At 39.8% G+C, this 22,316-nt stretch overlaps 1 protein-coding gene across 3 annotated transcripts; it reads left to right on the top strand.

Moving 5' to 3' along the window:
• Positions 1-4,461: 4,461 nt before the first annotated feature.
• On the top strand, positions 4,462-22,094 carry MCUR1 (mitochondrial calcium uniporter regulator 1). 3 transcript variants are annotated; one of them, XM_065628691.1, is made up of 9 exons: positions 4,462-4,824; positions 6,029-6,142; positions 7,583-7,686; positions 10,469-10,570; positions 12,158-12,199; positions 14,941-15,012; positions 18,050-18,103; positions 19,217-19,331; positions 20,590-22,094. In XM_065628691.1, exons 1-9 carry the CDS (start codon positions 4,572-4,574, stop codon positions 20,643-20,645), a joined length of 912 nt encoding a protein of 303 aa, XP_065484763.1. In that variant the 5' UTR covers positions 4,462-4,571; the 3' UTR covers positions 20,646-22,094. The 3 variants fall into 3 exon arrangements, with proteins under 3 accessions (XP_065484763.1, XP_065484764.1, XP_065484765.1); XM_065628692.1 differs by lacking the exon at positions 10,469-10,570; XM_065628693.1 differs by lacking the exons at positions 10,469-10,570; positions 12,158-12,199.
• The last annotated feature ends 222 nt before the right edge of the window (positions 22,095-22,316 follow it).

The following is a 22,316-nucleotide window of genomic DNA, read 5'->3' as shown; positions in this document are numbered from 1 at the left end:
TTAAAATTATTTTCTGCCATAGCCAAGGAAAACAATGAAATCACTTTATTTCCATCTTCAATGTGTTGAGTGCTGCCTTTGCTTTGAAACCACTGGGACACACTCATCTCTGACACAATAGCACTGAACTGACTATAAATGCATCTTATCATTTGCATATTCATTTGAATGCTGTTATAGCTTTTTTTTTTTTTTTTTTTTTAATCCTTTCGAAGTGGAAGAACATCAATGCACTGGTGACTCTCATTCTTTTCCAGCCTGGGAGTTCTTTAGCTTTCCCCATTTAGAATTAGGAGCAGTTCAGGGCATTCATCACCCCTGACAGCTGTTAATCCCCCTCAACTATATACAGTCACTGTGTTAAAACATTTGAAGTAAGTAACGGGACTATCCAATGCTATTTTGGACTGCACCTGTGGTCCCTTTAGCTCATTAGTCTTTCTCTGACAGTAGCTAGTCCCAGACGCTTGAGGGGGAAAGTGAAAAACCACCATAGTGGAAAATTAATGCAAGGGCACAGGAACAAGTCCCTTGCTGCTATAGGTAACTGCGTCATAAAATCCCTTTCACAAGCCAACCACATTGACCTAAAAACTGATTTCAGTTTTTGATACCTCCCAATTCCTGTTGGGAAGCTTTTCATAAGGACTGCTCTGTTGAGCAAAAATATTTCAATTTACAATCTACATTTATTTATGACCACTTTATACCAAATATTCCTTTATCAGCAATGTTATTTCACATGAACAGTTGTTCTTTTTTCTTTTGCTGCCTATTTTTACACTCTCATTTTGTTTACAGATGGAAACAAGATCCTCTCTCAAGCTTTATTTTGCTAAGCTAAACAAACCAATCTCTTTTTAGTCACCTGTGACAGAAAAGTCGCTTCACTCCCCTTGACTATCTTGTTAACACTAGGTTGCCAGTTTGAATATGAACTCATCTTTCCTGTAATGGAAGGACCAGAACTGTAGTTCATATTTGAAATGACATTATACTCAAGGGTCAGTGAAACTTTCCATGTGAACCACTGAAAATACCTTACTCAATACACCTTAGGGTTACATTAGCTTTCTTTACAGCCATAGCACATTGGTGGGTCAATGATACCTCTTCAGAGCTCACTTTGCCCCCCGCCCCTTTAGTTTTCACCTAAAAGTACAGCAGATATTGTTATTAGTCATTATTTTGCACTTTGTATTTCTTTGCCATTTCTGTTACCCCAGTTTTCAAGGTCATCTACCACTCCTTAATCCTCCGCAGATTTCACTGTGACAACCAAGGGTGCTATAACACTGTGTGGGGACAAAGTTTTCAGGATATTAATCAAGTAACCTTCAGCATGTGTTTCATTTATAGCCTCTAAGTAGGACCTAATGACTTCCATGAGGACACACATAGATGAAAGCCAAGCATTAAGCAACCTAGAATCATGAGACAGTAAAAAGCTGACTGTTCTGTCCTCTCCTGGCTCGGAATTATGCCTTTTCAGGTAGGAATTAGTCCCCGATGCCCAGTTAGCAGAACGGATAGCTCTGAAACCATTGCAGACTACTGAAGCAGCCTCCAGAGCTCAGTGAATCTACCTGCTGGTTAGTATATAGCAATCTTAAACACAGAGAAGGTCAAAATGGAATCTGGAAGATGACACTGGAAAGGGAAAAAAGTGAATTAGTTGATCTCTGACACAAAGACAGAAAGTCAGTTGCACCAGCAGATCTCTGTAGCTAGAGGTAGTGACTTTGCTTCCCTTAGAAAAGATGGAAATGGGCACTGTAATTGCCAGCATGTGCTGGTGCACTTGACCGTGAATGGGCTGACTCTGGTTGCAATCGCAGCCTGCATCTGTACAGCACTTTACATTATCTTGCCAAAGTATCCAAGTGCAGAAATCAACTGCAAAATGCAAACCGGTAGATGATATGAAAAGAGATACTTCAGTAGTCACCGTTTTGCCTCTCAATCACTGTAGCAAGCACAGGGCTTTGAAAGGGATCCTTGAGAAAAGAAAATACCCTGTACCCATTTCTGAATCAGATACAGAGGAAAAGGCAATTGCCTGCAAACTCACAAATATCAGGAATTATTGCCATGCTAATGCCAGGCAATGTGCATACAACGGCCAAGCAGATGCAACGCACGTAATGCAAGTTTCTGCTTTTACTTATAATAAAAAGAAACACGGCTTTGCAGGTGAGCCCACCAGTGTCCATGAACTTGCACAGCACAAGTGGGTTGAGAAATGGCTATTCACGTAGGATTAGTCTGCAAGTATAATAGTATCTTTCTGACATACTCGAGTAACACATATAGTTTATTTTGTAGTAACGGCGATGGCTTTTACCATTCTGCTTCATCACCACAGCAGCTGGAGGGAAGCACTGCTGCAGATGCTGGCTTTGTGTACATGCACTGTCCCAGCTGCCATGCTGCTGTGGCACTGCTACGTGTCACGGTGGCTCAGCTACCTTTGCATTTCTATAGGTACATCTGAACGATTCCAACTTCATATCGATTTACCATAATTATTGATTCTGGTAAGAAGAAGAAAATATGTCGCATGATTTTTGTGAACATGTATGCAACAGAAAAAATAGACTTGCTCTGAAACAAGTGCCGCCTGGAGAAAATGTCAGTGGGCCGAACCAATTTTGTCTCATATTAATTCCCTACAAACATTTATTAAGTACAAATTTTAGTACGTTTGTTATAACAATAGCACATAAGGGAAAAGTACACCTGTATTTCCAGCAGAATCGAGAACACAGCATACTTTACCCACTCTAGTGGTTATGACAATTGTTTAACAATTAAGGCTCCAGACTCTTAGATACACCAAGTTGCCTAATTCTGCAAATGACTTGGTAAATAACTTTGAAATGCTAAATCTCAGTCTCATCACAGAATGACAAGGTTTGTCTGAAGTGCATTTTTCTCTACTAAATGTCTGTCTTCGTTAAGAAGGAAGAAAATCGTTATTTAGGAAGGGGTCAGACATCGGAGAGGAGGCACCACATGGTGCCAGTCCTGCAGCAGCGGGACAAACCTCCCTCCCCAAAACACTCTTTTTTTGCACTTAAATAAAGGACAGAAACAGCAGCACCGCCGCTGTGCGACGCCTCCCAGAGCCTGCGCCACTAATGGCTAACTCCTGGCACACCAGCACGCCAGGGCGGCAGCCCACGGGGGGCAGGCGCTGTCGGTGTAGCCACAGCACCCGGGAGGGCACCGGGGAGTGGGGGGACCGCAAACTGGCTGAAGGAGAGAAGCCAGAGAGTCGTGGTCAATGGGGCGGAGTCTGGTTGGAGGCCTGTATCTAGTGGAGTGCCTCAAGGGTCAGTTCTGGGACCAGTATTATTCAATATATTTATCAACAACTTGGATGAGGGAATTGAGTGTACTATCAGCGAGTTTGCTGATGACACCAAGCTGGGAGGAGTGGCTGACACGCCAGAGGGCTGTGCTGCCATACAGCGAGATCTGGACAGGCTAGAGAGTTGGGCGGGGAGAAATTTAATGAAATATAACAATGGCAAGTGTAGAGTCTTACACCTGGGTAGGAATAACCCCAGGTTCCAGTACAGGTTGGGGAATGACCTGTTGGAGAGCAGTGTAGGGGAAAGGGACCTGGGGGCCCTGGTGGACAGCAGGATGACCATGAGCCAGCACTGTGCCCTTGTGGCCAAGAAGGCCAATGGCATCCTGGGGTGTATTAGAAGGGGGGTGGTTAGTAGGTCCAGAGAGGTTCTCCTGCCCCTCTACTCTGCCCTGGTGAGACCTCATCTGGAATATTGTGTCCAGTTCTGGGCCCCTCAGTTCAAGAAGGACAGGGAACTGCTGGAGACAGTCCAGCGCAGGGCAACGAAGATGATGAAGGGAGTGGAGCATCTCCCTTATGAGGAAAGGCTGAGGGAGCTGGGGCTCTTTAGCTTGGAGAAGAGGAGACTGAGGGGTGACCTCATCAATGTTTATAAATATATAAAGGGTGGGTGTCACGAGGATGGAGCCAGGCTCTTCTCGGTGACAACCAACAGTAAGACAAGGGGTAATGGGTTCAAGTTGGAACACAAGAGGTTCCACTTAAATTTGAGAAGAAACTTCTTCTCAGTGAGGTTGACAGAGCACTGGAACAGGCTGCCCAGGGAGGTTGTGGAGTCTCCTTCTCTGGAGACATTCAAAACCCGCCTGGACGCCTTCCTGTGTAACCTCACCTGGGTGTTCCTGCTCCGGCGGGGGGATTGGACTAGGTGATCTTTCGAGGTCCCTTCCAATCCCTAACACTCTGTGATTCTGTGTGACTCGTCTCCGCCTCCGCCGGGCCAGGTCCGCCCCCGCAGGCACCGCCTCCCAGCCGGCCCGCCCGCGCTCCTCTTCTCGCCGCGGCCGCCCCGTGAGCCGTAAAACCAACCGCCGCCGCACGCGGCGTCAACTACGTGTTTTTGTCACGTGTCGGAGGCGGAAGTGAGGCGCCGGGGCGGTGCGTGCTCCAGCGATGGCATTGCCGTAGCGGCCGCGGCGGTGGTTTCCCTTCTTTCCCCTCTCTTCCGTTGTCGGGACCGGGCGGCGCGGCCATGGCCAGGGGCCAGGCGGCCGCGGCCGTGAGCGGCGGGAGGCGGGCGCTGCTGCTGCCGCGCGGCGCGGACGGCGCCCGCCCGCCCGCCGCGTCACGTGATCGCCGCGCGCCCCCCTCCCCCGCTTGCCGCCGCCTCGGCGACTGGCACCGCCGGGCCGTGGCGCCGGGCTCTGGGGCGGCCGGTAACGGCAGCGCGGCCTGGGGAAGGCGCGCCGGCGGGACCCGCAGGGAGAGCCGCTGCGGGCAGCGGGGTGAGAGCTGTGAGGGAGGAGGAGGAGGAGGAGGAGGAGGAGGAGGAGGAGGAGGAGGAGGAGGGTGGGTGCCCCGCCCCCGTCACCTCAGTTGTCCCCGGGAGTCCGGTGGCGTGGGGAGGGAGCCAGGGGCCTGCAGGGGGTGAGCCGCTGTCTGCAACAGCGTCGGGAACTGTCCGGAGGAGTAATTATTAGGAATGGGTTTTCCTCCCCCGAAGGCTGAATTGGTTAACCTCTGTTGATCTTCAAGTAGGACAGCTAAGGCATAGGCATATTTTCTGCCCACTCAAGTTTTCTAAAATATGATGTCGTTGAGGACAGAGAGGTCTGACAATTTACCTCATGTTCACAGAATCACAAAATGTCAGGGATTGGAAGGGACCTCGAAAGATCATCCAATCCAATCCCCCTGCCGGAGCAGGAACACCCAGATGAGGTTACACAGGAAGGCGTCCAGGCGGGTTTTGAATGTCTCCAGAGAAGGAGACTCCACAACCCCCCTGGGCAGCCTGTTCCAGTGCTCTGGCACCCTCACCGTGAAGAAGTTTCTTCTCAAATTTAAATGGAACCTCTTGTGTTCCAGCTTGAACCCATTACCCCTTGTATTACTGTTGGTTGTCACTGAGAAGAGCCTGGCTCCATCCTCGTGACACTCAATCTTTACATATTTATATATGTTGCATCTTGCATTCTTTGTGTCAGTTTATGCGAATATCGAAGTGGAAACTACACTGTCTTAGATTTCCATTAAATGTTGAAAGTATTTTCTGTAGAAGTAGTAAATCGCAAATTGTGAGTGATTACTTTTTGTCTAAGGGGCAACCACTGAAGGTTTGCTACTTTAACAAAGATTGTAAAGTCTGTGGATTTAGTCCTCAAAACTTTGAAGTGCTCACAGCTTCCACCAATTATGTTGATAATAGTAAAGGAACAATTTCAAGACCCTGAGACTTGGTGGGATTTTTCTAGGACATTATATTCTTGGAGAGCATCTCAGAAGTGCAACAGTAGTGCTATATTATATTTTCAGGCTTTTGCACACAGATCTTGTTAGATGGATATCTTTTCAGTTTCAAGCAAACTGCGATAATCTCGTATCATAAATAAAAAATATTTGGGGTAGTAGGGAAACTCCTGGAAAGTAAACATGTTAATTAAGTATTCTTTCTTACAAATAACTTACGTTTTGTTTATCTTTTTTCAGACTTAAGCATCTCTGCATCATCATCTTTAGAAAGCAAAGGGAATGTTTCCTTATTGGGAAATAGGAGGCTTTTTTTTGACACCCATGCACTGGTACGCCTCTTGGAAGAAAATGGTAATTTATCAGAAATGGATAGCTATTTCTAATGTCATTTCATGAGTGTTTTTTTAGTTTACAAAGTTTGTTACTTTTTAACATGTGATGTTATAACTTCAGTTTTATGGATTTTTTTTTCAATATTTACTGGCTAAGAAAATGTAGGGTTTTTTCTGTTTCCAAAAGGAAACAGTGAGCTTATATAACTTTGATTGGAATAATTTATTATCCTACTGGTAATTAAAAATGCTAAAGAGAAATTAAATTTTTAGTATTGAGAGTGAAAACCAGAGTTTTCAAGGTAGTGGTTTAAAATGTGTTAGTTGGATCCTCACATATTTAGTATATAGCACCCAGAATATGCAACAATGTCTTATTATAGGATTGAAAATGGACTACTATGTGAAATGCAGCTTTTAGGATGGAGCATAGAATACTATATAAAATATGGCTGTACTAAAACATAGATAGGGGAATAGATTGCTTTGGATTGATGCTAATGTTGCTGAAGTGGGGAAGGTACCTTAAGGTGAGGTTCAGTACAGCTGAATTGACTTGTACACCTCTCCATCCCAGAAAAGAAGACACCCCAGTCCCTTTCCTCTGCTATGTGGTTTCCTCTCTTTCCACACACCAACCTAATTCTCAGAAAACTCTGCAGCTCTTTTGCTTGGTTGGTATTTTGAGTTGTTAGTTTAATGAGCTCACAGAGCAGTAGTGTGAGCCCCAGGACATATACAAAGTGTCAGGAGGAGGAGTAAAAAGGGCCAGGAGGGGTATCTCTTCCTTTGGTGGTGGCAAACTTGTATCAGTTCAGCCATTGAACGTGACTTGCTCTCAGCCCCCATATGTGCTTTCTGGTGCTTAACTACTAGTTAGTTTGAAACAATTATGCTTTTCCAAGTGTTTCTTTTCAAAATGGTTCAATGTTGTTCATTACTTTTTTGCTCCTACATTTTGAAAGTGGAAAAGTTGAGAGTAATTCTAGGGACAATGCTTTAGAATATTTTCCAATATATTCAATTTAAAGGTTTAAAAGACTCAGAGGCTGGTAGGCCTAAAATCAGAGCAGTTAGCTCTGTTTTCAGTTGTTGAGTTTTGCATATCTTCAGTAGTTCTGAAGATTTATAGTATACTGAAAGGAGGTATCTACTTTTCAGGGTCAGAATTCTTGCTCATAGAAATAACCACATGTGAGAGAAGACATTTGATAATACTTCCAGAAAATTTGCAGCATTTATCCTGCTGATATTGTAATAGTACAGTACTACAGAAACAGCTATATTATGTCACAGACTTAATTTTAGGGTGGAGGAACTTGGATGTACTGACCGTTTGTGTTCTTCATCTTTCATAACTGACATTCATTTAAATGTGGTGCTGAGTATTAGCAAGTGGCATTTCTGTAAACTGTCCAGATTTAAGTCTCTGAATGCTGTTGCATTTTGTTTTCCTTAGGGTTCACTACTCAGCAGTCGGAGGTCATTGTATCGGCATTAGTGAAAATTATGAACACCAACCTGGATATGATTTACAAGGACATGGTCACCAAAGTACAGCAGGTTAGCTCAAAGATGATGATGGGGTTGAAGTAAATCAAAATGTAGTGTGCCTGCTAATGAAATATATGTCGCTATTTATTACTGTTAGACACTGTATTTTAGAAGTCTGAAAGTGAAGGACATCCCCGTGTATTTATTGGCTAGTGAATTTTGTCTTGAGTCTATCAAATACTTCTGAAAGTGTTGTAGTGGACTTTAAGATTTAGGTACTGTGAGCTGGTATGCAAACCACACGTAGTTTTTTTGTTTCAGCCTTATTGTAGCATGAAATAGAATTACTGAGGCTTTTAGACAGACATAGGAGGTATTCAGTGCATGACTTTGAGTAGTTAGAGCTGCTACATATATTCTTTTGTAGAGCTGTAACCAGGAAGTACAGATTCCCTCAGTCACTTACCACCTTGTGTTGTGGTACCTTTTTATTTATCTCTTTGTGTCACAGTGACGCTTATTTTGGAATAGAATTGAGCTGAATTTCTTTTTTTATATAATGTTTTTAGAGCATGATTGGTGTGGTTCTGTACACCGGTAACATATACGAACACATATAGTTTGGATGCTAGTATTGACATCTATCTCCTTTGCCTTTGATGCATTCATTGTTCATGGTATCTTCTAAACCTACCTATCATATACATCTTGGTGCAAGAAAGTGAAGAAATCTTGCTTGGAAATAGACTGCTAGTGTTGAGTATCTACAAAGATCCTTCCTGGCTAGCAGGAAGTTGTGTACAACTGAACTGAGTTGTCAGCTTTGACTTGTGAGGAAATGATTGTTTTAATGAATAATTATGTCTGGAAGCAAGGCTTCTTGTTCTAATATTGGCTGTAATTTTTTGGGGACCCTTCGTAAGGTCATACAAAGGCAGATCCATGTAAGGAATTGGACATGACAGTGCTAGGTATTGTCATGTTGAGCTCTTAGGCATCTCACTCCAGAAGTGAAACTGAAATTCAGAGTAAGAGATGATTCACTGCATGTGGAACTTAAGCGTCTTTGAATAGGATTCACAGTATCTGGTATGTTGGAATTCCCTGACACATCAGCTAGTCAAATAGACAATGCTGACAAGAAGCATAGCTGAAGTGCAGCATCTTTAGCTGCTCTGTGAGGCTGGGATTCATGGCCCCAAGTCACCTATAGAACAAAGGCTTTAACTTATTTCGTAGTAAAAAGGCTGCTGTTTTAAAACATGGGAAAACAGCAGCTGCTCTCTCCGTAGTATAATAGTCTTGGCAGTAGGGCATCCCATTAAGAAGTGGAATACTTGGATTTTGCACCACCTTCCATCTAGGGAGGCTTCAGCTCATCTTTCCTACCTCCTAGATTCCAGGGAAATCAGACATGGGTGAGCTTCATTCCCCTGTGCTGAACTGATTCCACAGTCAGTTGGAGAATGTGATGTTAAAGGGACCCTTTCTCCTGTGGTTGGTGGTATTTTATGATAAACAGTCATAGCATCTCTGCCTCGTTCTATGCCCAGGTTTTTTTGAATGAAAGTAGACAGGTTTTCTTTTGTTACTCCTGAAGGTAGATGTTTTCTGAGGCTGTCTGGTAGATTCTACCCTCAGGTGACTTTCTGTGATGAAGATTGAAATGTGCAGGCTTGTATGGCATGCTAAGGTAGAAGCAGCTCAGGAGGTGTGTGTGCCATGAACTCTGGGCGAAGTGATAGATACTGTAGTACCTTATAGTCTTTGAAGGTATAAGAGCATGTGCAAAAAGAGTATGGTGAGTTGGAAAAGGATTTGGAAAGTTGTGTATGTAGCTATTACCGCTAGGCTCTAGTTGGGAATGTAAAAGATGAAATATTACACTGGTTAGATAAAGCCTTTGCGGGGGGGGAATGTATGTGTATGTATAGAGATGAGGAAGAGAAAGGATATGGAAGAGTCTGTTCTGTGTTTTACTGAGCTCAGTGAAAAGGGGAGAGAGCAAAAGCAAGCTGGAGACATCAGGCAGTAAGAGAGGAAGTTTTCTGTGGCAGTATTCTTTCTTTACACTTTCGGTAACATATCTAGTACACTGAGACCTTTTTTTTTTCAGTGTTGTGGTCAGGTAGCCTAGTGAGGCATCTCCAGATGCCACTTAAACATATAACACTCTAAGATAGAATAGCATTTCCTGACAAAAGTGAAATTAGGGTGCTGTGTCAGATTTGTAGGATGCTTAGGCCAGAATCAAAAGCAAGGGACTACTTATTAGGGAGAGATCTTCAAAGAAGAGAAGGCAGTCCCTGTTTGCATGTGTAGATAGTGTAGGATCCAGAACAATGTCTACAAATTTTCCATTCGAAAAAGTTGCAGAGAATTTTTGTCTTCTGTCAGCTCAGTGTAACAGACTGAGCAGAGTAATTAAAAGTATAAGTAGTAGTGCATGATTCTGAGTAGAAGCAGAGTGAGCCCCCTTACAGGGGGAGGTAAAAAAGAAGGTAATTGCAAAAGAGTATGATTTCACTGAGGAGTTTCGGTCTGAAAGCCAATTTTCCTCATTTAGATCAGAGACACATCTTCTCTCCCTAGTGTCTTTGCTAGCTGAAGAATTTGAAGATTTGGAAGAAACTATTTCCTAGGCTATTAATTGAATTTTTCTGATCCATGTTAACACTGCTAATTTTGTCAAACATTACCAGCATTTGAGCCTAATTTGCTTGTTCTGTCACTTAATTTATCTTGCTTTCTGAAACTCAGTACCAAAATAGCCTATCATATTTGTAGGCACGGATGAGAAAAAGCATTTTAGTTACAATATGTTCTGAGGTTTTTCTTCCCTCTTTTAAAGGAAATTGCACTTCAGCAAGTAATGTCCCATATTGGTGGTGTGAAAAAAGACATGATTATTTTGGAAAAAAGTGAATTTTCAGCACTTCGTTCAGAAAATGAGGTAAAAATCGCTATTTTGGAAAGTGCTATTCTAGCACTTGCTTATTTTTTCTAATGATGTAAAAAAGCATCTTGTACCCAAGGGGCCCGCTCTGGGACCAGTGTGATTTGACATCTTCATTAGCGACCTTGTTGATGGGGCAGAGTGAACCCTGCAGATTATACAAAGCTGGGAGCAGGGGCTGATACACCAGGTAGTTGTGGTGCCATTCAGAGGGCAAGCTGGGTAACTAGGCTGACTGGAATCTCATGAAGTTGAATAAATGGAAATGCTGAGTCCTGTCCCTGGGGAGGAATAAACCCAGGCACCAGGACAGACTGGGACCAACCTGCTGGAAAGCAGCTTTGCAGAAGAGGCCCTCAGGGTCCTGGTGGACACCAAGTTGACCGTGAGCCAGCAATTAGCCCCTGTGGCAAAGAAGGCAAATAGCCTTGTGGGCTGGATCAGATGCCAGTGGGTCAAGGGAGGTGATCCTTCCCCTCTGCCTGCTACTGGTGGGACTTCTTCTGGAGTGCTGGGTCTGGTTCTGGGCTCCCCATTGTAAGGGAGAGGTGAACATGCAGGACAGCATCCAACAAACAGCCATGAAGATCAGTAAGGGACTGGAGCACCTGACATATGAGGAAAGACTGTGAGAGCTGGGACTGTTCAGCCTGGAGAAGAAAAGGCTCAGTGGGGATCTCATCAGTGTATACAAATATTTGAAGGGAGGGTATAAAGACAGAAACAGGCTCTTTCCACTGTTGACAACAGGTAGTTGGCACAGACAGAAAATTCTACTTAAGCATATGAAAAATCCTCTTTACTGTAAGGGTGGTAGGACACTGGAATAGGATACCCAGAGAGGCTGTGGAGTCCCTATCCTGGAGATGTTCAAAACCCAGCTGGACATGGCCCTGAGCAACTGGGCTTAGTTACCGCTGCTTTGAATAGGGGATTGGAATGGATAATCTCCAGAGGGAGTTAATAGAAGATGCCACAGCTATACCTGTTTCATGTATCTTTTGAAAGAGGTAATGTAATAGAATAATTTCAGGTAGAAAAGACCTCTAGAGAACATTAGGTAGTTGCAGGCTGCAGTATGCCATTTAGCCATCTGTTATTAAAGCTGCGCAAACTCAGCTCACTCTCCTCCTTACCCATCACCCCCCAACATAGTGTGCTTCAGCCTCCCATCATCTTCATGGCCCTCCACTAGACTTGCTCCAGTATGTCAACATCTGTCTTTCACCAGGGAGCCTGAAGCTGGACACAGCACTTCCGGTTGCAGGCTCACAAGTGCTAAATACAGAGAAATAATTGCTTCCCTTAGCCTGCAGGGTTTACTCTTGTTAATACCATCCTATGCATTTGGCCATCTTTATTGCTGTGGGACATTGCTCATTTGTCTTGTGCCGTTGTTTGAACATGCACAGCACTGAGTAAACATGCATGCGTATGCACATAATGATGACAAACTATGCTTGTTTTGCCTTCCTTTTCATATTATGGATTATAGTCATTGTTACTGATTGTGCAAATTTGTTAGTATTTCTAGTTTGTTTATATACAGTAATAAAGTGTACAATTTTTTTTCTACTCTCCCAGAAAATAAAACTTGAACTCCAGCAGATAAAGAAACAAGTCATGGTAAGATACCATACTAATAAAACTAAGAATTAACACCTGTCTAGTTTGCTTTAAATAAAAAATAATTGTTGCTTTCAAGATTTTATTTTTAAAGCTATGCTTAATTGTTGTGATATATGGGATACTGAAATTGCAGTTGATGGTACACTGTGGGTTGCAGCAAAAACAATTTAATGCATAGTTCATTATGATGACAGAGAACTGTGACTAATGCAAGAGGTGAAGAAAAAATTAACTGAGATTTTTTTTTACTTACATGTAGGTTTTTTTACCTTAGATGCAGAAAGTGGCTAACTGCTGTGTCATGATTAAGGCTAAAGGAAGTTCTGTATTTAGGACTGCCTGTTACATATAAAAATGCAACATCACTACAAGAAAGACACTGAGTTGCTGGAGTGCATTCAAAGAAGTGCAGTGAAGCTTGTGAAGCGTCTGGAGCACAAGTCTGATGAGGAGCAGCTGAGGGAACTGGGGCTGTTTAGCCTGGAGAAAAGGAGGCTGAGGGGAGACCTGATCGCTGTCTACAATTACTTGAAAGGAGGGTGTAGCATGGAGGGTGTTGGTCTCTTTTCCCAGGTAGCAAGTGATAGGACAAGAGGAAATCGCCTCAAGTTGCGCCAGGGGAGGTTCAGGTTGCATATTAGGAAAAACTTCTTCACGGGAAGGGTTGTGAAGCATTGGAACAGGCTGCCCAGGGAAGTGGTAGAGTCACCATCCCTGGAGGTGTTTAAAAGGCGTTTAGATGAGATTCTTAGGGACATGGTTTAGTGCTAGAGTTAGGTTATGGTTGGACTCGATGATCCTGAGGGTCTCTTCCAACTGAAATGATTCTATGATTCTAAATAATTCCATGATTCTATGAACATACTTTTAAAATTACAGCACTTTCTAATTGGTTTAGGGATTTGTTGAGGGTGGTTTTGTTTGTGTTGTCTGAAGACATACCTGTTAGCTCTTTAGAATTTAAAATAGCTTTTTAAATGGCTTCTTCAGACCACTAAGTTTGGGACCATTATGTTTGGTCCTCTTTATTTGGGAGGTGATGACCTTTACAAGAAAACAGACTCTCTGGAGAAAACTTAGTCTGTTAATTATCACGCAGATACTTGTTCTTATCATGTTTAAGCATCAGTGCTGTGTTTCTGTTCTTTATGGCTTGCCTGTCTTGAGTAGCACTCCAAACACCCTTCTACCATCAAAACCAAGATTATCTCAAAATGTATTATTTTTATGGGTGTGGAGTCATAAGCAGCTTTTACACAGAAACAAACATTCTTGCAAGAGTGATTAAGATTGGAAACTGGAAAACATTAACTGTTTTTAGGGAGTATGGTCATCTGACTTGAGAACTGGTGTTTCCTGCTGTAATGTCCTTCTTAGCTGGAAGGGTGGAGCAGCCTTTCTTCTCTGGGGTTTGTCCATGAAACTGTCAGCATATTGGATTTGCTGAGCTAGCTGACAATGTGGTCAAGCTCAGCCTAATGTCTCCTTGCCATTTCTTTCAGATTCTCTTCCATTTCTTCTTGCACTGTCATCTCCAAAAGGAGAACATAAGTTTATCAAGGTTTTCAGAATACCATTTTAAAATACATTTGGCATCTAATTTTTGAATTGTAACTTATTTATATGCAACTAAAACCATAAAATGAGTTAGTGTAATCCACTGGTAGAGCATGAAGGATCCGAGTCATCTTTTCTTAAAAGCCAAATGTCTTTAAATTTAACTTTTAACTGTAAATGTAATTCTTACAAGGGCAAGTTGTTTTATGTCTGCTCATAATTGTTCCTCTGAAAGACAAAAGGACACAAGGTTGTAAAAGTCTAAGAAAAACTTATTTGTAATTTTTTGATTCATTAAGCTGTAATGTGTTGTAATCACGTCTAATTATAAACCAATTAAAGTTCAAAAATTCAAACAAAGAAATTGAGTCTAATTATTGTTCATACTAACTTAATGAACTCTTGAGTAGCTGACATGGGCCTTCTTGAGAGATACTTACCTATTGTTTAATGGTAGAGTCTTCCAGATAATCAGCAATCTTTTGCTTCTCCCACACGTTCATCTGATCAGCAGTTTGCCTCATGACGAACTGTCAGCTGGCTGGAATTCCTGCCAGGAACTTGCATTAAAATGGCAGCTGTCACTGAGAAAAGCAGGAATCACAGCTACTGATGAACTAAAATGCAAATGTACTACTTATGATAGTTCAAAAAAGTTAGATGTTAAAAATATAACAAATGTTTCCTGACTTTTAAAATGTCTGTAGCTTTTTCTGAAAGCCTTAGATGTAGTCTTTAGAAACAGGTTTTCTTTTACATTGGAAGGTTAGAAACTGCTTTTAAAGTTATTTTGAGCATCAAGCTTGCTTCATGGAGGAAGTCCAACTTACATGTGTACCTAGGCATGGATTTCTAGAAATCGAGGAGAATTACACGATATATGAAACACTCCCAGCATTTATAGAAGGATGTGCTCTCAATTAGGTGCGGTTTTCAGTGTTCTTGTTTTAAAAGCTCTTGTTAGGTTTTGAATCTGAGATCAAATTCATACTACACAACACGAGTATTTTGCAGGGGAAGAATAGGAATACTTCTATTTTTTAAAATTATGTACATTAATTGGAGAGAAGCTTTATTCCTGAGATATGTAAAGAAAGGTACGATATATTTGTCTATTTTTTTTTCTGCATATGATTAAATAGAAAGTCTTGCTTACTGCTTTATCATTTTTTTCCCACTAGGATGAAATTACCAAAGTTCGAGCAGATAACAAGTTAAACCTAAACCTAGAGAAGACCAGAGTAAAAGAATTGGTAAGTTTTGGTTACTTTCTTCCAGAAACATCTAAACCATCAGTAATCTCCAAATTTGGGCAAGAGCATCTTAGAGCATTTTTGTACTAATCTATAGTATAATTCAGCTTCAAGATGGCATTAATCCAAGTTACTCATCCTTATGCTGCTATAGTACAAGGTACCATGTTTGGTTTTGTATGTCTGTCTATTTTGATATTGTTTTAATATCAGGATTAACACATTACACTTAAATATATTAGATATTTAATCTCAGTATGCTGACTAGCTGCCCAGAGGTTTTTGATATTATTGGTATATCTCTTTTTCTATTTTTCACACTTAATTTAAGTTTACCTATTTCATTAAATTTATCATCACTGAAGAGGTTTCATTTCCCTATAGCTAGAAAATGTATAGCGTAGCTAGTTTGTCAGGAAAATACCTATTGTGAAAATAGTTATAATATTTTTTTTAATTGTAACTGATACTGGTTCAGATTAGTTTGAATTTTGAAATATCTGATAGAGCTGAATTGATGTAATGTTAAATTAGAATAATGTAGATGAAGAATTGGAAGATGAACAAGTTTTTGCATTATATGTTGCGTATGTATTACAATTACATTTTTGCATTATACTCTAGAGATCTGTTGCCATAGATCTTGTTTGAATAGCTTTTAGGATTTCAAATAAATTACATCTTCTAAATTGAAAGATCTTTTAGTGACATTTTCTATTAATTTTATTTCTTATTCAGTCCTTTTGCACACGTGTGTAATGAAGACTTAATATTTGTCTCCAATCTAGGCAATAAGAACTGTTCAAGTAGATACCACTTATCTTCTGTGTGCGCCCCTTGAAGTTTTTCCACAATGATTAGCTTTGGTAACATTTGTGTCAGTGATTTAGTATAATGACTAACAGTCTGTTATCCCATGGTAGATGCTTGAATAAAGTACAGTTTGAGCAGGTGGGATTCTTGTTTAAAGGTTAATGCTTTATGCTAATATTTTTTTTTAATTGTATTAAATATATTAACAGTGTAGATCATAAGCTTTGCAATACTTTAGGTATATAGAACCTATTTAAAACCACTTCACCAGTGATACATTAGGCACTAGTGTTTTTCTTGTATTATTTATGTGGCATCCTGGAACCTGGACTCCGTCTATTGCTCAGAGCACTACATTACTTTGACTGCCTCCCAAGAAAAGCAAACTGCATGACAACTTTCTCTGTTGTACACCTATAATGTCACAGTTTCTATGAAAACTACTCTTTTTTTTTTTTTTACTCCCCCCACTCCCCGCTTTAGTTGCCAGCTCTGCCATGCATGAACAGAAAACGAAAAAGGCGGAATGGGGAGCAGGTTGGAGCATATATGCTGAGTTGGGGGTGACATGTAATCCAGTATTTTCTATAGTAGGCAGAACATCATTATTGTATTTAATTACTTCTCTATGCTGTGAAAAACATGGGCTTAAGGGGAAATCTCCCTATTGAATTTTAGGGAGGGGGTTTAACCTCGTCTTTCCTCTTTTTTTTTTTTTTTAATGCACTGATGCTATTACAGGTGTGTGGTGATGCCTTGCAGTAAAAGGGTTTATTTCACTGTCTTAAACCTAAGTGTAAAATCCTTGGACCTGACCTAGAGAGTTCTAGTCAAAAAGCAAAACTTTGACAAATACAAACATCAAGAAAGAAGCTTGTAGAATAGAAATTATTCAGAAAATGTGGATTTGGCTAACAGCATCTACTTAAAGTAAAACAGTCCATAAAATTGTTTATTTTAAATGTCATAGTTCTTTTGATAGTGATGATCAGTTTATTAATGTGAGGTCCAATTCTTACATAAAATTTCACCTCAAACATAATTTTAGTTTTTTATAAGTATTCTGCTATCTTGCCACTTTCAAAAAATGTATATTTATATAAAATGTCTGAATTTATTTTTCTGTCCCTCTCTCCATTTTGCAGAATCTAGTGACTGTTTCATTAATTGTAGACATACTGTTATTTGTCTTTGTTATGTCATTTTCCATATTTGTAGCAGCCTGCTATCTCTTAACTTCATCTTTAGATCAGTCAAAAGTCCAAATAGAGCTCTAGATCTTTAAGGAGGGTTTTTCAATGCTGAGGCATTTATGTAGACTAATCTGAGTTTAATATTAAAGTGGAATAAGCTTCCAGACTGGAGTAAAAATAAAGCGACTTCCCACATAAGAATGTCAACAGATGAGGCTATTGCTGTGTAACTGAGGATTCGGAGATGGGTGCCTGATGACCTTAATACTCTGCACTATAGACTGGTGGTTTAGCAGCTGTTTGTGCATAACTGAATTGCTCCGGTAGTGGGACAGCAACCATTACAGATGTCAGGGTAAATCATGTCCGTTCATGAGTCAGAAAGGTAACTGGCCTTAAAGGTATGCTGCTTTAATTTGGATTTAACTTTCCTCGAACCCAAATAGCTGTAACTTAAAAGCAAGCCACAACTGACGTTCCACAAATGAATGCCTTAATGTGAGATACAAATGTTCTATATTTAACAAATATATAATGAAATCATGGTCAGAACAATACAAATGGTGAGCACGTGCAATGCTGGATGAAGATTTCTTTGATAACTGAGTATGATACAATGTTTTATAACTGTACTACTTCCCTTCCTGAGGAAAGTAGATGGTTCAATCTTAATTGTGCTTTTATGCTCAATAGATTAGTTAACTGTTCCAGAGTTACTGTTTAGAATCCTAGGTCTTTGTTTTTCAAAACTGCAAATCTGCCAACCTTTCTTCCAGCTACTTATAATATATACAATTTTTGCAGAAGATGAGTGTCTGATGGATTTCTTGCACTTTACAGTTCAGTGATGTGGATGAACACCTGTCTGAATTGTGCTTTTCCAAAGGACAGCAAGTATCCCACAATACTATCTCCCAGGTGTTGTCAGACATTCTACAGAATTTGGAAACAAAGAAATGTGCTTTTAAGTGTGGGGGGAAAAGGTTTAATGACATTATCATGTTTATCTCCCCCTTTTTTTTTTTTTCTAGTACTCACTTAATGAAAGAAAACTACTTGAAATGAGGACAGAAATAGTGGAATTGGTAAGAACGTGCTAGCTGATTATTATACAGCAAATCTTTTTGTACTTATGTTATAGACCTGGTATTCTTTTTGGAGTTTTTCATGTCTTTAGGCACTTTAATGTACAAAATATCATTGTGCTTTGTTATTTCCCTGTGAATTTTCATAATGGTACAGATGACTGAACTGGTTGCAGAGTAAAAAGGCTTGCCTATATATTATTAGATCCTCTGCATGTTTATATAAACTGTTCAGTGGTCACCTTGTTTTGAAACTTCACTTATATAGTATTTTCTCTAGATGGAATTCTACTCTTAATGTTAGTTTGTAAAATTGTTTTTTTTTTTTCCTCCTGTGTTCAGTGAGACTGAAACACATTACTAGATCAACTTGGCTTTATTTTAGGGGAGGTTTTTACCAAACTCTTCCTTTTGCTTCCTTTCTGTAGTATAGAGAATAATCCCTAGGAAGACATCTAGCAGTAAATCATTAACAGATCCACAATGTTTCAGTAGTGCTGATTTGAAGATACCAGCAATGAGGCAGCTGTTGTTCTCAGTTTACAAGTTTGATTTTTTCAGTCGTTGCTGAGTAATAATTCTATCCTGCTTTTTCACAGAAGTCCTGTCTTCTGTTATGACCAGATTCTGAATTTGTCTGTAGTTGGTTTTGTGGTAGAATTAATTACAAGATGAAGACATGGTTTTTTACATCAGAAAAACAATTCTCAGTTTTTCTAATGATGCATAAATCTTTCTACTCTGGTCTGGTTTTGGCACAAGATGCTCTTAGACTTGTCAATAGCTCTTATAGTTGAGCGGTGACTTTAATATCAGTGGGCCAAATGAGAGACTGAAATTAATGTCTGTACTGCTAGACTGAGATAAGAAGGCATCCAGTTCTGCCACTTTCTAGATTACACGTTAAAGAACTTGTAATCGTATAAATTTCCCAAGTTCATCAAATTATTCAATTCCTTGAATATAATCATCTAGGAAGGAAATCGTTCTCTTTGAATGCAAATTAACATACATTTAAGGAGGAACCAAAAATGCAACTTAAAGGGACAGGTTAGATTTCTAAATAAACTAGCAGCAGTTCAAATTGCATCATTTTGTTGCTTTGTTTTTTAGCATGCGCAACAAGATCGAGCACTGACCCAAACAGACAGAAAAATAGACACAGAAGTTGCAGATCTGAAAACAATGCTTGAAACACACAAACTTGATAATATTAAGTACTTAGCAGGTAAGGAATCTGATGGTTGTCTCTGGTGAACCTGTTAAACACTGCTAAATGTTTGGCCAGCTCTTCATGGACTGTATTCATAAATGCTCTGATTAAAAAAGAATACTTGAAATAGTCAAGATTAGCAGCCTTATTTGTGTACTTAACCCAGACAAAGTTTCCCATGATTCACAACTTTATTTTCCATGGGCTATGGCTGTATGGCACTTTTTTTTCTCCTGCTTTATACTGTAATAATTAGGTATATAAGAAATCTAAAAGACTGCCTGATAACAAGGGCCAAAAAGTTGTATGCCTGACTTGATTTCTAAAAGCAGCCAGCTGCATGCATTTCTAGAATTTCTTAATCTATCTGATGGAGATCTATATGCAAAATGGAACATTTCATCTTTTCTCACTCTTCAGCACCACATATTCTTTAAACTTTGATTTTTCAGACATGTGTGTTAGAAAAATACTGTCTGTGTGTATACCTAAATTATTGCTCTAGGTAACTTTAATATTCTGACGTTTTTCTACTGAGTGTGCATGGCTATTAAATGAGCAAAATTATTCTTCTGATTCAGATTTTCTGATTATTCTTTCACAATGGATTTTGTCACAAGTACAACCACTTATGTCTATTCATAGCACTGTACTTCAGGCATATCCTTTACAGAGAACCATTACTTGAAAATGAAAGGCAATTCATTAAAATGAGAGGAAATTCTTTTCCCCACCATCCCTACTCAAAAACATGTTTAACTCTGCATAGAGAAAAAAAAATGAAAAACAATCTTCATTGTGTTTGAAGTGTTCCTGTTGCAGGCAGTGTGTATATCTAGAAACCAAAAGTTGATTTCATTTAAATAGAAATGTAAACATTTTCAAACTGATAAGTTTTCACTTATTAGTTTGCTGAATACTTGACTGTGATTTAATAATCCTGTTATTATTTTCTTCACTTTACAACTGTAACTTGCCATATTGATCTCTTTTGGAATGGCAGTCAGCTAAGGGCTTTTTTGAGCCCTCTGATAGTTTTTCAGCCCAGTTTTCCTGCATTCTTTTTTCCTTCCTTCTTACTTGTCATTTTTGTGCACCTCCACCTTGAAATTGTTTGTGTCGTATATTAAAAACCTGATTTTCTTACATGGGGAAGGGTTGGTGGTTACACTTCAGTACTGTATTAAGATGGGTACATAGCTTTCTGAAGAAATGTTCCAAGAGCAAATGGCTTATTGTCTCCATCTCCTTCCCCATTTTTATTTTCTTTCAGGTTCAATATTTACATGCCTTACTGTAGCACTGGGATTTTACCGTTTATGGAGATAATAAAACATCAGTTTAAAGGGACTTCTACTGTTTTGGTTTCTGAAAAAAAGAAGTTTTATCTTTGCCCAGATTTTAACCAAGTCTTGACTGTTTTATTTATTTTTTGTAAAGCAGGCTATATTGAGAATGTAATCAAAGATGTGCCTAGAAACAAACTGTACACATATAGTGCATATTTTGAAACTTTCCTCTGAAAGCATGGTAATAGGTATTTCTGACACTTCCCTGCATTCTGAACTGCAGTACACCATGCTGCTACGAAGTGTCATACAAGCAAAAGCTGGCATTCGTACCAATTGTATGGGGCTGCATGCTGTAGAGAAGAATCTATGGAATTATGTTCCGTTCCCTAATCTGACATGCTTGCCAAAGTCAGTTGCATGTATCAGACTGAAGTCTTGATTATTAATGTAAAACTGAAACTACATGTTTTGTGGCTTGGAGGCACTCTTGTGTAAGTAGAATTTGTGTTAACTGAATCATACTTACTTCTCTCCTTCTAACACTTGGTCGTGCAGTTACTATGATCAAATATTTGGTTTGCTATTTTTATAACATTATAATTATCAGCTTGTTTTCCAGATGGCCGTCCAATCAGTCCTGTTTCATGAAAGAGTACTGTGTCATGATAGCAGTGTTTACTGCTAGTTTTGTTTGTAATATATTTGTAGAAGTTTTTGTGACTAACTTGCTTTTGGTACACCTATCTGATATTCATTCCGTATTGCTCATTTTTAACTTTACAACTAACTGGACGTTTGAAATGTGGTAAAATACACTAGTTGTGTTAATTTACGGTTAAGTGCTACAAAGTGTTTCTGATGCTGCCTCCTTGATGGAAGGGAATTGAAAGGAAAGAGATTTTAAATGGTGGTTAGGAATTGTCTCAAGCAAGGGAACCGCAATACCAACAGTCTTCTGGCTTTTCGTTGTTGTTGTTTTACTTAAAAAAAAAAAAAAATCCTGTTGGTTCTTCAAATGTGGAACTTTGATAGTGATTATAATAATGAAAGCAGCAATAGAGACCTGCAAGGATGTTTAATCCAGTTCTGAGCAAGCCCATGTGAACTAGTAAATGCAACTGAAGCAATGAAGGAAGGCATCCAGTGTACCCGGATATCTGTCATTCTTCCACTGATGCAATGACTGCTCTAGGAGCAGAGCTGCCATCTGTGTTCCTTCAGTTAAGGGAAATTTCCCTTTCTCTTCTCCTAAGAGCAAGCAAGAACAATCTATGCACTAGTAATAAAAGCTGTCAGAGCACAATCATGGCTTTGCTTAATGAAAGTAAAGCTGTTTGGCTACTTTGTGTCTTTACTGTAATAACCATTTACTTTTTTGATGGTTGGGAGTGCCAACTTTGATTATGTGCAAGTGTTGAAAAAGAGATGGATCTCTGTAACAATACTATGCTGGCCTGAAATAAAGGATTTTGGATATTTCATAGAATGTGCCGAGTTTTCATTATAAATGCAACTTTTAAATTTGAAGTTAATCTCTTTGATTGAAGGGAAGTCGCTGCTAATAGGACTTCTTTTAAGCTGTGAATTGGCAGAGTTGACAGCCACTATAACACGTTAAAGAGGAAAGAACAGTCAATGTAAGGAAAATTATTATTTCAGACTAACTTAACAGCCCTTCTAAATTGAATTAATCTATATTCAAGATGTT

The sequence above is a fragment of the Caloenas nicobarica genome, chromosome 2 (genome assembly GCF_036013445.1).
Source record: "Caloenas nicobarica isolate bCalNic1 chromosome 2, bCalNic1.hap1, whole genome shotgun sequence".
Taxonomy (NCBI): domain Eukaryota; kingdom Metazoa; phylum Chordata; class Aves; order Columbiformes; family Columbidae; genus Caloenas; species Caloenas nicobarica.
Note: the sequence above shows the minus strand (reverse complement) of the source record. Positions and strands in the feature narration are given on the sequence as shown.

Coding starts and splice junctions, on each gene's coding strand:
- MCUR1 (XM_065628691.1), top strand. CDS start 4,572: ATGGCCAGGGGCCAGGCGGCCGCGGCCGTGAGCGGCGGGAGGCGGGCG. Junction 4,825..6,028: donor GAGCCGCTGCGGGCAGCGGG/GTGAGAGCTGTG, acceptor ATCTTTTTTCAG/ACTTAAGCATCTCTGCATCA. Junction 12,200..14,940: donor AGATAAAGAAACAAGTCATG/GTAAGATACCAT, acceptor TTTTCCCACTAG/GATGAAATTACCAAAGTTCG.